Raw genomic sequence first — 12,678 nt, 5'->3', positions numbered from 1 at the left:
ATAATGTAAGGTTTAGAAGTTAAATATTTGAAAGTTGTAGAATAAATTAATATAATTTATATTGGAGTTAATTTGCTAGAAATGTACTTAAAATTGTTAGTCAGTTAATCATTTACATATTTATGTTACACAATTATTACATATTTACATGTTTACATATTTAACACGGTCAGGATATTCTGTTGAATCTGCCTCTCTGATTCCCTCAAGTTTACCTCAGTCTAAATTCTAGCTTCTGATTGGTTAGTTCAGTCACGTGATGGGTCCGAACAAGGAAGTGTTTGAAAATAGATTAACGGCGATATTTCTAGCTATTTTGGGTTACCCCCTTCACCCTAACCCTTACTGTAGTACAGCAGTTACATTCCTTTACAGCATTCCTCTGTGGTGAATACTACATTGCCAATCATACTCTGTCAGTTATATATTTGTGTCTTTGAAGACGAGACCGATCAGGCATTGTATCGGCTATTGAGCTGTGGGGCCAAATGAGCTACGAGGGCCTGGGGGCCAAATGAGCTACGAGGGCCTATGGGCCTTATGAGTTACACAGCCTGGGGGCCTTATGAGTTACACAGCCTGGGGGCCTTATGAGCCTGGGGGCCTTATGAGCCTGGGGGCCTAGAATTTGTAACACTTCAGAGATTCAACAGTCCACAATGGGTGTTGGAGGTAGAATTGACCTATCGCTATGTCCTTCCCTTCGAACACAGCTGGTCTATTATTATAATTGTATATGATCGACGAGGTGGATTAGACTGTGTGTGAACATGTATGTTCACAATGGTAGGTTTCACTTCCACTGTCCACAAAGTTGTGTGTCCCTATGGTGGCTGCTACAATGTGGACCTGATGTATTCCACACTGGTCTGTGAATATATTGTCCCGTTCTCTAGCACAACAGCTCTTTCAACTACGGTTTAAATGTAAGCAATCCTCATACCAAATCGGCAAATTCTGTGACTGTTATCCAAAAGAATCGTCAAAAATATAAAATATGACACAACGGTTAACCACGACCGTGATTGAACTACCCGCGAACCTTTTTTCCTTTGTATTTTCATTACATAAATATGTATTGATGTTTTACTTAGCTATACAATGATATCCTTCTCTCTGTATCACTAGGGAGCAGGCCAAGAGAAAACTGGGGATCTACATCAAGTCTGTTGTCAAGGGAGGCGCTGCTGACATGGTAATGATCTCACTCAGTCATTAACTCACTATCTCACTCACTCACTCACTCACTTAGTCACTCACTCACTCACTCCCTCACTAACTCAGTCGCTCGCTCACTCCCTCAGTCAGTCACTCACTTAGTATTGTTTGTTTCTTCTAGGATGGCCGGCTGGCAGCAGGGGACCAGCTGCTGAGTGTAGATGGGCGGAGTCTGGTGGGCCTATCCCAGGAGAGGTGGGATTCACTCTGACCAATAGCGCAACACCCTTACTTCCTGGTTGCAGGAACAGACATTTTAGCCTTTACATGCTCAGGCCACAAGCTGACCGCCTTCAGCTGCTTATGAGCCTCTCTTTATTTATATAGCTTGTATTGATGAATATTAATTCAGAGACAACCGATTCAAGACCAATTCAAAGTATATAAAAGGTTGTCAAGTCGGGGATGATTGAGTGACATGCATAAATATTGCGATAGTTTATTGAGATACAAATATTGTTAGAGCACGAAAACCTGGAATTGTTCCCTAGAAGTCTGCGCTCTATTAAATCTGTCGTTGTCTGTGTGTGGTCAGAGCTGCCGAGCTGATGACACGAACGGGCTCTGTGGTGACCCTGGAGGTGGCCAAGCAGGGCGCCATCTACCACGGCCTGGCTACTCTGCTCAACCAGCCCAGCCCCATGCTGCCCAGAGGTTTGTACCCTCCTCCTGCTGCTAGCTCCTGGTTCGTTGGACCTGTTGGCTTCCTGTCACCACAATGGATAGTTTTCCTTTCTGAAACGGTCTAAACACATATTTTGTTGGAATAACTTTCAAAAGGGTTAGGGCTTTACGATTATTGCCAAAAATGATTATCACGATTATTTTGATCAATATTGATATCAAGATTATTTACCAGGATTATTCATTGAAAATTTACTACCACTCCTAGTGGTTGAGCCACACACTGTGCTCAGCGGCAAATTGCCGCCAGGCCACGCCATCAGTACCTCTTGTGTACAGGGCCAGAATTTTGTGCTACGGCCCTGTGTTGTAATGCAGACAAGTCTGTCCTCCTGCAAGCCCCAAGAGGCCATCGCTTCCCTCAGTCCCTGGGAAATTAACTCTCCAGTGTGGTCTTGCGGGAAAAATGCCGTTTGCAGGCATCTACTCTGCATCCTAAAATTATCATTGATGAAATGAACTGTCAAGCTCATGTAAGGTTCCATCGTTCTACTTGACCATAGGTCAGGTGTACTGGCAAAGTACTCGACACCTGTGAGATCCCTCTCTATTTCTCCTCGGCGTTTTGCATACAGCGCAGGGAATGCCACTCTGGAAAAATAATTTTGTGAGGGGATTAGATAGCTTTTGTCCAGTATGTTAACCATTTTTTTTAAATCCTTCATTGCTGACGGTATTTATGGACACATATCTTTTGCCAAATGGAAAGTAATAGCATTGGTGATTTCGGTGTGTCTTTGTGACTTGAATGCATACGGTGTTGCGCTGTACATGCTCGCTTATTTTAAAATAATATCGCGAGAACACTACGTGTCATCGTTGGACGCCAATATCGTCATCGCGATAAAAATTCGATATATTGTGCAGCCCTATAAAGGGTAACTGCAATTTTCACGTCTGATGTGTGGAGGTAGTCAGTGGCTTTCTGATCCACTCTTGGTCCGACCCTGACTCTGTTACAGTTGTAAGGTAAAGCGAGTCACAGACGAGCCACGGAGTACTGCGTCGTGCAGCGTGAACTTCAGACCTTGTTCTGTGTTTAATATAATGAGTGTTAATGTGATGACTTTAGGTCTTGTTCTTTTAATATAATGAGTGTTAATGTGATGACTTTAGGTATTTTTCTGTTTAATATAATGAGTGTTAATGTGATGCCTTTAGGTCTTGTTCTGTTTAATATAATAAGTGGTAATGTGATGCCTTTAGGTCTTGTTCTGTTTAATATAATGAGTCGCTCTGTGATGGCTTTAGGTCTTGTTCTGTTTAATATAATGAGTGGTAATGTGATGCCTTTAGGTCTTGTTCTGTTTAATATAATGAGTGGTAATGGCTCTGTGATGTCTTTAGGTCTTGTCCTTTCTTTAATATGAGTGTTAATGGCGCTTAATGAGCAGTGCTGTAAGTTAAAGAGCGGCTGTATGGTGGCAGCGGTGTTGGAGCTCTCATTGGAACCAACTTAACCTTCCAATGAAGATCCACTGCTTAGGGGCGCCCCGGTGGCTCACCAGGTAGAGAGTGTTCCAGTAAGGGTCCTAAGAGTACTAGCCAATGAGAGGCAGAGCAAGGTAGGTTGTGACTTGGCCATCCGTCTGTTCTGACGGCTAGACTCCACTGCTGCTGATGGGCTGTCTCGTGGCGCTCGTTTGCGCGTGCCTTCTAGCTAGATTTCCAGGCAGCGAGGAGAACACACTCACTACAAGCAATCTGTTTATACATGTGAAGAGAATAGTTTTTGGATGAGAGCGGGGCGTGGCATGGCCATACCGTAGCATTGTACTACCAGTTTCCCAAAAGCTACACTTTCTCCCGGTCAGAGCTCCACGCGTCCAAGCACACCGCTCTGGCTGCTTGGTCCTGACCTCCGAGGGCCTATGCAATAAGATAACGCCCTCCGCGTTCGCAGCAGAGGGAAACCTTCACATAGCGTTATTTTATCCCTTTTCTTCAGTAAGTGATAAAACTGCATAGATTACTATTTTGTCATATCAAATACAAATTGCCTACCAAAAAGAGCTTTGGTGCTTCTCCATTGACCTGCACGGTACAGTACATGACCCATGTGGCCTGCAGGGCTGCTTAATGTAGTCTGTTCTTCTTTCTAAACTATACTTTTGTCAGGAATATTATTTTATTGACATTTTTGATTGTCAACAGTGAGATATTATGTTGTTCATATAGTTTAAGACTGCAGTGGAGGAGAACTGGCCAAAGTGAGGTGGCTGCCCAGAAAATGGCATAAGTACTGATACAACACAAACTAGAGAGATGGTGGACACTGATGGGAGTTGTAGGGGCTGGTATTGTGTGTCACTTATTTTTTATTTATTTGTAATTCACATAAATGCATCTTTAGAATTCTATAGATGCATCGAGTCGTTGTTGTTCTTAGCAATGCTTCATATATGAAGTCTGAACATCACTGACAGGCTTTTATGGGTCACTTTAACCCTTTGTTTACATATCCAGCATTTATCATGGGGAGAGACCTGGGCACCGTACGTTGCTCCTTTAATTGTTTTTCCACCTTTTTGGGCCGTGACCAGTCTGCACCCCTGAGAATATATCTGGGAAATATGAGTGTAGTCGATCATATACAATTATAATAGGTCAGCTGTGTTCGAAGGGAGGGACTTGGCAATAGGTAAATTCTCTTCAAAACAGTAAAGGTTTCCAGTTTAAAATGTATGTATTCAAACTAGATTAAGCTACCAATCATAGTTTTTTTCCAAATGTGAAATGTATGACCTACCATTGTTCACAGTGCCAGCAGTAACATCTAAGCTTCAGATACCACCTGGCTGGCAACAGCAGTCTGCCTGTTGACGGCTGAGTACACAGTACACTGTCTAGGCTGCCAACAGCAGTCTGCCTGGTGACGGCTGAGTACACAGTACTGTCTAGGCTACCAACAGCAGTCTGCCTGGTGACGGCTGCGTACACAGTACACTGTCTAGGCTGCCAACAGCAGTCTGCCTATGGTGACGGCTGCGTCCACAGTACACTGTCTAGGCTGTGTGGTTGTTTGTTGACTTGGGAAAAGAAGCAGGACTCCTCCAGACAACGCCCTCCTTGTGGTTCACCCTGTAGCCGCCCAAAGCGCAACAATGTGGGTGTGTGAAATTGAACACCAAAAAGTGCGCACACACACCCAGACAGTGTTACTTGACATTTGAGTGAGTTCAATGTTCCAGAAATCGCCAACACAAGGTTCAACTAGTCCAGTTGTGCGTGATGGAATGTGAGTGTGTTAGTTAAGGGAGTCCTCCCGTCCGTTCTGTGGACTGAAGTGACGTTTAAAGGGAGATGCCATTAAGAAGGCCGCTGTTCCACTGACAACAGAGGCCAGATGCCTCCGCCCTCAGCCCCGCCCACTTTGACTGCATTAACTGAGGATTTCACATCTTGGGCAGCATGTGTTTTATTGCTTTAAGGGAAAAACTGAATAATTGACCATGCTTTGTCTTAAATGTGTGCAAACATAATGCTATGGCTGACTCATATCAACATCAAATATGAATGCAACAATGTTTTGTCTAAGCTGTATTTATTGCACTATGCTTTCATTACCTCGATGAGAGCTGCAAGATTTACCCACAGTCCCAATATTATTCTTGAGCACTAATGTCTAGGAGCTGCTTTCAGGAGGTCTTCGCATGTCATAACCAAATTATACCTTCCATATATATATATATGTAGCACTTTGAGATTTCTGAATGTAAAGTGATCTATACATTAAATATATTATTTATTATTATATATTCTTTAATATATACGAGAAATTAGTCAGTGGTCATCATTCTGAATTATCATAAGCCAGCTGTGTTCGAAGGGAGGGACTTGGCGATAGGTCAATTCTCTTCAAAACAGTCTTGATATCCTGCCCTTCATCCGGCGCCTTCTTGTTTCCCTTAATCTCAAAGTCTGGGGATTCCCCCCAGGTCCCCTGTCCCTATCTCATACAAACAAAAATGGGTATTTGTGAACCAAACATCACCCCTTAGTTTAAATGCATTAAAGCTTAATTTTGATGCAATTTAGCTGAAAAATCCTAAAAATACTGGGCGTAAGACGCAGGTGCATTGCCTCAATTGCCCACTAGGTGGAGCCACAGCGTCGGAGTCACTCTTCCTACTCAAACCTCTGAACACCCTTTCTCTCACCAGCGTCTGACCGCGGACGCGATAAGAATGGCAAGATGCGCCCCAGAGCGAGGGCTTTGAGCTGTACAACACGGGCCGCTCAGAACGGCTCGCCAGAGAGCCCGCAGGCCGGCTGGGAGGCGTACCAGAACCCAAGAAGATGAGCGGGGAGGAGCGGCTGCTCAAGAACCGCGCCGACCACCGCTCCAGCCCCAATGTGGCTAGTAAGTCAACCGCCAATACCTCTTACCATTGGTGATTCAGGTCCATTCATGTCATTTTATTTAAAGCGTCGATTGAAGCTCTCCAAAGAATTTCTTGCGTGTCTCTGAACTACTTGACCCTCTCACTGTGTATTTCTGGGGACCCCGAGGAATTGCATTATGGATGTTTAATATTAATAACCCTGGAACAAAAGGAAGAGTCAGCGATGCTCTGTGCGGCATTGGAGGCGGGGCTTATGGCTCTGCTCACGAACTCCATTATGTCTTTAACTATGTCCGCAAAGTGCCAACGCACAGTTAACTTGGCGAAGTAGATGGATGCTGTATACAATTGTTGTATAACATTATTCAGATGGACTTGAGCAGCAACTCGAATGCTTCTATCCTAACAAACTGCCAGAGTGTGGTTGCCAAAATGCTATGGATAGCCTCGAGCAGCAACTCGAATGCTTCTATCCTAACAAACTGCCAGAGTGTGGTTGCCAAAATGCTATCGTCGGCACAAGCATCAGCGCTGCCTGAACCTCATAAAAAGTAGTCCAATTCGGTGGGAAAAAACGCCCTATCTGGCCACACTGCCTGCACGTCCATCTACTAACCTCAGCCTAAATCAATCAGACCAACGGAAAATGATGCCGATATGGAACTTAAACTGTGATTCTGAAAAAAGTATAAAGGTAATCGGAATTCGGTTTTCAAATCTTGAAGATACAAGTGTGTTGATTTGTTAATTGTTTTGAGCGAAGGTTAATGTTAAAAATTGACCAAGTTACGATGTCTGAAGTAGTTGAAGTCTCAGAAGTTTGGAAAAAAGGCTGAAAAAGCGTAATTGTTTAAAAAGTTGAAATATTTAAAAAAACGCAGAGATAGCAATCATGTCGTTAAAGGGCTGGACGTTTTGATAGTTGAATGGTTTCTGTAGCTGAAAGTATGCAGGAGTAGTTAACTGCACAAAAAGCCGGCAAACGGAATAAAGAAAACTTAAGAAGGGTAGATGTGCTTGCAGTAGCAACCACACTAATAATGAGCAACCTCCGAGACTGGGTCTTCATGAGAGCCCAATGAACAGTTCTTCAGTCTTAAGTGTGCCAGATCTCCTTCATTTATTTTAGGATCGTAATTATCAGGCTTCAACCTGCGTGTTCGAATGGTGCATATTACACCAGAGTTTTTATATCGGATGTGAGTGTGGAATTTCTATTTGCATATCTCAATCGTTAAATACACTGTATTTATGAGTTTTAAGAGTTGAAGAAAAAACTACTTAAAAGACACCAGGTTTTAACCACTAAAAAAGCTAATTCTAAGCTTAATGAAACGCAACAGCAAAAACATGAGAAGAAATCCAAAGATGCATTTAATGAGTCTTGAGCGGGGGTTCCCAAACTTCTTCACCTCGACTCCCAGGGGAATTTGGTGTTATTATAAACTACTGATAAAGAATAGGGCTGCACGATATGGGCAAAATATGATATCCCGATATTTTTGGGCTGAATGGCGATATACGATATATATCTCGATATTTTCTTTAGAGTGGGTTAGATGTTTTTTTTTGTAAGTCAAAGCCACATGTGAGATGTTGCAGAGACTTTTATTAAAACATAGGTCAGTATGACTGTAACATGTGATTTTGTATCGTTATTTTCAACAGAATTGAATGAACATGTTAAAAAAAAAGGGACGTTTTTCACCTTCTTCACAAAATAATCACCTATGCAAAACATTATAAAGCTGTAGGTTACACACATTAGCTACCAATAAGAGCATTGGCTTCGTCGCATTGTCCTGTGTACTATGGTGAGGGTTTCAGTGCGCCGTATCTTTAATCCCCCGCCCCCTCCCTTCTCCATTCCATTTGGGAACATGTTTGGTTATATTTTGCTTGTTTCGTATATTTTAATTAATTAATTAAGAGCGTCACCAGAGGGCGCCCCCAACACATTTGCCGAGCGCCGGCCCTGGTTTCGGGGCAGAAGAAACTGTCGCCGGTGATGTGCTGCTGCATCACTGGCCGGTGATGCAGCAGCACAGCCACGGAGTATTACGCATTCATTATACTGCACTTTGTACCGCTGCTGTAAATGGTGGAACAGATTTGTCGTGCTTCCACTTTTAGTCGCAACGGTTTCTGCTACACTCTCTACAGATGACCTGCAGCTGCTGCTCATCTAAAACTTGCTCATCTGTTTTTTTTAAACCCGAACTATTTCCACATTATGGAGCCGTTATTTCTCCTCTTTGAAACAATTTCGTCTACCGCTGCTGTCTCGTTTTCTTTACGGGTATGATCCATGCTTGTTGTGTTGTGAGGGGGCGGCAGGGGCGGGAATGAGGCGTCTTTGCACACGGCACGTTCGGAAAGACAGAGTGGGAGGGGTCGCGCCTCACAGTCTCCAAGGCAAGCGCTGTAGACGCTTGAGGGGAAACTGACCATTTTAACGCATATCGATATAAACGATATTGTCAAATCTTGTATCCCCGTGGAAATTATATCGATATATCGTACATAGCCGATGTATCCTGCAGCCCTAATAAAGAATACGGAAAAGACCTGATCACCCGTATGTGTCTGGTTGTGTAAACCTGCTCTGGGGAGAATCCTGATGGGCTCGGCTCTATCTTATATTTCACTTATAGCGATCGAGAGTGAGGGAAACAAATAAGTCACAACTTCTGCAAGAGAACGCATAATCTTTTTCAGGTCTAGGTTCGCGAGAAGGGGTGTGGGAAGTTCAGGTGCCGCACGCAGCATCTGAGCGCAGCAAAAAGAACGCAATTCTGTTTTAATTAGGAAAGTAACTTACTCGATACCTTGATTTAACAGTTGATAATTCGCTTTGTATTTAAATTGCTAGTGCTTTAATCCATACTTCTGTGCATCTAGATCAAGGTCAGAGTCCGAGAAGCAAGGGCGACTACCCTGGTGGGCCAGGGACAAGAATCACGTCCGTCTCCACCGGCAACCTATGCGCCGCTGACGTGAGTTACCAATGCTGACACAGGCCACGTGTGAGTGGCCCAGCGTCTTGTTGTGGAAAATCACTCTAGTCACACTAATTTCAATAGGTTGCCTCGCACACTGTGATTGGCCCCCTAATTACAATAGTGAGCCTCATTATGAATGTGGTTGTACGGAAATGCTTTAGGAGGAGCACTCTACCCCTGATCCGGAAGAGTACCCCATCCCAACGCAGACGTACCCCAGGGAGTACTTCACCATCCCAGCCTCCAAGAGCCAGGACCGGGTGGTGGTGGTCCCTGGGCATGGCCAGAACCAGCCCCCCCCCCACCCAGCACTGGCAGCCCATGGACGACAGGGAGCGCTTGCCAGGAGTTCTTTCCGAAGGACTTCAGAACAGCATGCAGGTAGGCAGACTAATCAATAAAGTATATATTTTATGGTAGGAATGCTAAAAAGATTAGACATTTCTCCAGCCTAATTGTTTTTCAGAAATGCAAGTCTCCAAAAAGTTTGATGCCGAAACATCAGAAAAACTTCAAAAAGTTGCGCATAGAGGGTATGAAATCACTCACCTAATGAGGTTTTCTAACATTAATATAAGTTCCCCTTGCCTGCCTATGGTCCCCCAGTGGCTAAAACTTGCGTTCGGTGTAAAACGGGCACTAGGCATCCTGCTCGCCGTTGAAAAAATGGAAGCTCAAGCACGCTGATTTGGTATGTGGCCCCATACGTTTTCATAATGGGCCAAGTTACCTCCCCGTTCTCTGCCTTGCCCGCCAAGAGATTTGGCCCGCCAATGAGGGGTGTGTGTGTGTGTGTGTGTGTGTGTGTGTGTGTGTGTGTTGTGTGTGTGTGTGTGTGTGTGTGTGTGTGTGTGTGTGTGTGTACTGTAACGCAAGTGTTGTACACTTTGTTATTTGGATAACCGTTCTGCGGTTGGTGTTATGGTTCTTTGACGTCCCTGCTATTTCCACAACAAGACTGTAGTTGGGGTTATCTCAGTCATCGTTGGGCCCCGTTGCCTGCCGCCCGCTGCCACGAGGCACCACCGCCGTGAAGCACCACCGCCCGGCAGTGGCTAGCCGGCAGTGGTCAGCGCGCGGTTCAGTCTACTTCAGATTGATGTGGAAGAACCAGAGACGTCGGAGAACCCGACGCCGTCGTTTGTGATTCATAATATCGTCAGGAGGCGCACACAGCTTTTGGACTTGATAATATGTATTATATGATATGTAGGCCCATTAGGCTATATGACATTAAGATAGAGCTCCAGGACTGTAACGGCGCATAACACGTCGGACTCTCGTCTACTCTCGTAGTGGGGGTTATCTCAGCCATGGTTAAGAAGGAATTGGGGGGGAAAGGAACTTTGGCTTTGACTCCCTGAAGTACATGAACCACGACATAAGGGAGAAAGGGATTGTCTTCCGCTTGAGCCCCGCTGCCGAGGGACCACCGCCTCGGCGCTGCCCGCTGCCGAGGGACCACCGCCTCGGCGCTGCCCGCTGCCGAGGTTCCGGCGGGAGAAAATCGGGGGCAACAATGACTTTCTCCTCCATGTCGTGGTTCAGTATACTTCTGATTGATGTGGACGTGCAAGCATCAGAGACGTCGGAGAACCCGATGCAGTCTTTTGAGATCCATAATGTCTTGAGGAGCATACAGCTTTTGGCCCGATAATATATTTGATATGATATAGATATCTATGTATAATATGATATTATTTAGGTATAGAGCTCGAGGTCTCCCGAATATTTACAGAACATGGCCAAAGGCTAGGTGCCCCTCGCCATTGCGATACATCCACTGTAAACAGAGCGCATGGTACCGTGGCCGTAAGCTGCTCAGGGCCACACCCCCACCCTCCTCTTTGACCCGCCTCTCTCCGCCTCATTTGCATTAAAGCTACAGACACCGAAATGGCGCGTTTGGGGAAAGCTCAATGTGCGACTGGCTCGTAGTGGCTGTAATTCTGCACCACGGCTGAATTTCAGGAAGGTCTTCAAATACTGTGTTAGGGGCCCACTAATATCTATTAAAGCATCCATAAAGTAGCATGCCATGGGACCTTTAACATTGACATACTACGTGTCACAATACCTATAATTCACTTTGTGTAGATCTAGCGCCCTTATCGCATCCTGCTATGGAACTGTTCCCTCAGGTTGATGCCCTTGTGGATTCAGCGCACTTATTGCTTTAGTGCAAATGTTTGTGTAATAAAAATGAATAAAAATGAACAAGGACCTGGGTAGTTAACCTGGTGTCCCTCCTCAGCGTGTGGATAAGATGGGCCAGTCCCAGGAGGAGCTGTACCCTGCTCCGGGGGGCTTGAGGCAGGAGGACCTGCTGCACCTCCAGCAGCAGCAGCAGCAGCTTCACCAGCGGGAGGAGCAGCACTACCGGGAGAATGAGTACCAGCGTGAGGCGGACTACGCCCACCGTGACATGGACTATCAGAGAGGTCAGCTGGCATACATTGATGTGAAAATAGTAAATCTTTATGAAATTAAAAGTATTGCTTAAAAAAGATGGTGAGGTAAAAACTCATTAGGTGATTGCTGTATAGAGTGCTCAATACATTTTTGAGTGCTGTCAAAATTGACGTGTTCATTTTGGAGATTAATTAAAATTTTGTAACGGGTAAAACAAAATGAACGCTGTTAACGCAGTTTTGCCACTTCCTGTGGCAGCTGACCCATAACCTCTGTTACCAAACTACACCTTAGCAAGCCGCCTGGTTAGAGCGCAGTCACTGGCACAAAGATGGACAAAGACAGACTTTTAGGATGAAAGTTTCACTTTAAAAAATTGCCCGACGGCTCGTTGGAGAAATCTAAAGTAATTTGCACACTTTGCAAAGCCAAATTCAACTACCATAGAAGTAGGTCATCTTTGGCGTGTCCTCTCAAAACACCCTGCTGAAGTTACCGCCACGGAGCCTCGCCAATCTAGCTAATGGAGTGTGGTGTGAAGATAACCAATTCCTTGGTTATGTGGATAGCGAAAAACTGCCGCCCAATTAACATGGTTGGAGACGACGGAATGAGAGAGGTGATTCGAGCGTCATCGGGAGATAGCTCTTATAATCCACCCTTGAGAGGAATCATAGTGTCAAGAATACACACTTATTATAAGGACGAGAGGGCTAGGCGGAGGAACAAGCTTGAGGAAGCAGGCGGACGTCGCTCTTACAGGTGACCAGTGACCACTGGACTTCTGTGAACAATGAACTACTTGGGTGTCACAGTGCATTTCATCGATAAAGAATGGCCTTTGCAGTCATTTGTGCTAACTGAATAAAACCGAGGAGCGACACTACGCTGAGGCATGCTCGGGTCATTGTCTGGATGTTGCAAACGAATGGGTAATAAAGGAGAAGCTAACCACACTTGGCACTGACAGTGCTCGTAACATGGTTGCAAAGAACGGTCACAGTTTCCCTTAAGGA

The 12,678-nt window shown here is 44.9% G+C and overlaps 1 protein-coding gene across 1 annotated transcript in view; it reads left to right on the top strand.

Moving 5' to 3' along the window:
• The window catches only part of LOC115534674 (afadin-like), a 125,981-nt gene that overhangs the window by 97,623 nt on the left and 15,680 nt on the right, over nt 1-12,678 (top strand). The window contains 9 exon segments of the mRNA XM_030345827.1: nt 1,133-1,195; nt 1,340-1,413; nt 1,754-1,872; nt 6,066-6,185; nt 6,188-6,265; nt 9,150-9,244; nt 9,412-9,549; nt 9,551-9,631; nt 11,505-11,691. Of these exon segments, the coding sequence (XP_030201687.1) occupies nt 1,133-1,195; nt 1,340-1,413; nt 1,754-1,872; nt 6,066-6,185; nt 6,188-6,265; nt 9,150-9,244; nt 9,412-9,549; nt 9,551-9,631; nt 11,505-11,691 (955 nt within the window).

The sequence above is a fragment of the Gadus morhua genome, chromosome 21 (assembly GCF_902167405.1).
Source record: "Gadus morhua chromosome 21, gadMor3.0, whole genome shotgun sequence".
In the NCBI taxonomy this organism is placed as follows: domain Eukaryota; kingdom Metazoa; phylum Chordata; class Actinopteri; order Gadiformes; family Gadidae; genus Gadus; species Gadus morhua.
The sequence above is the reverse complement of the archived record's forward strand: the minus strand, read 5'-3'. Positions and strand labels throughout refer to the sequence as shown.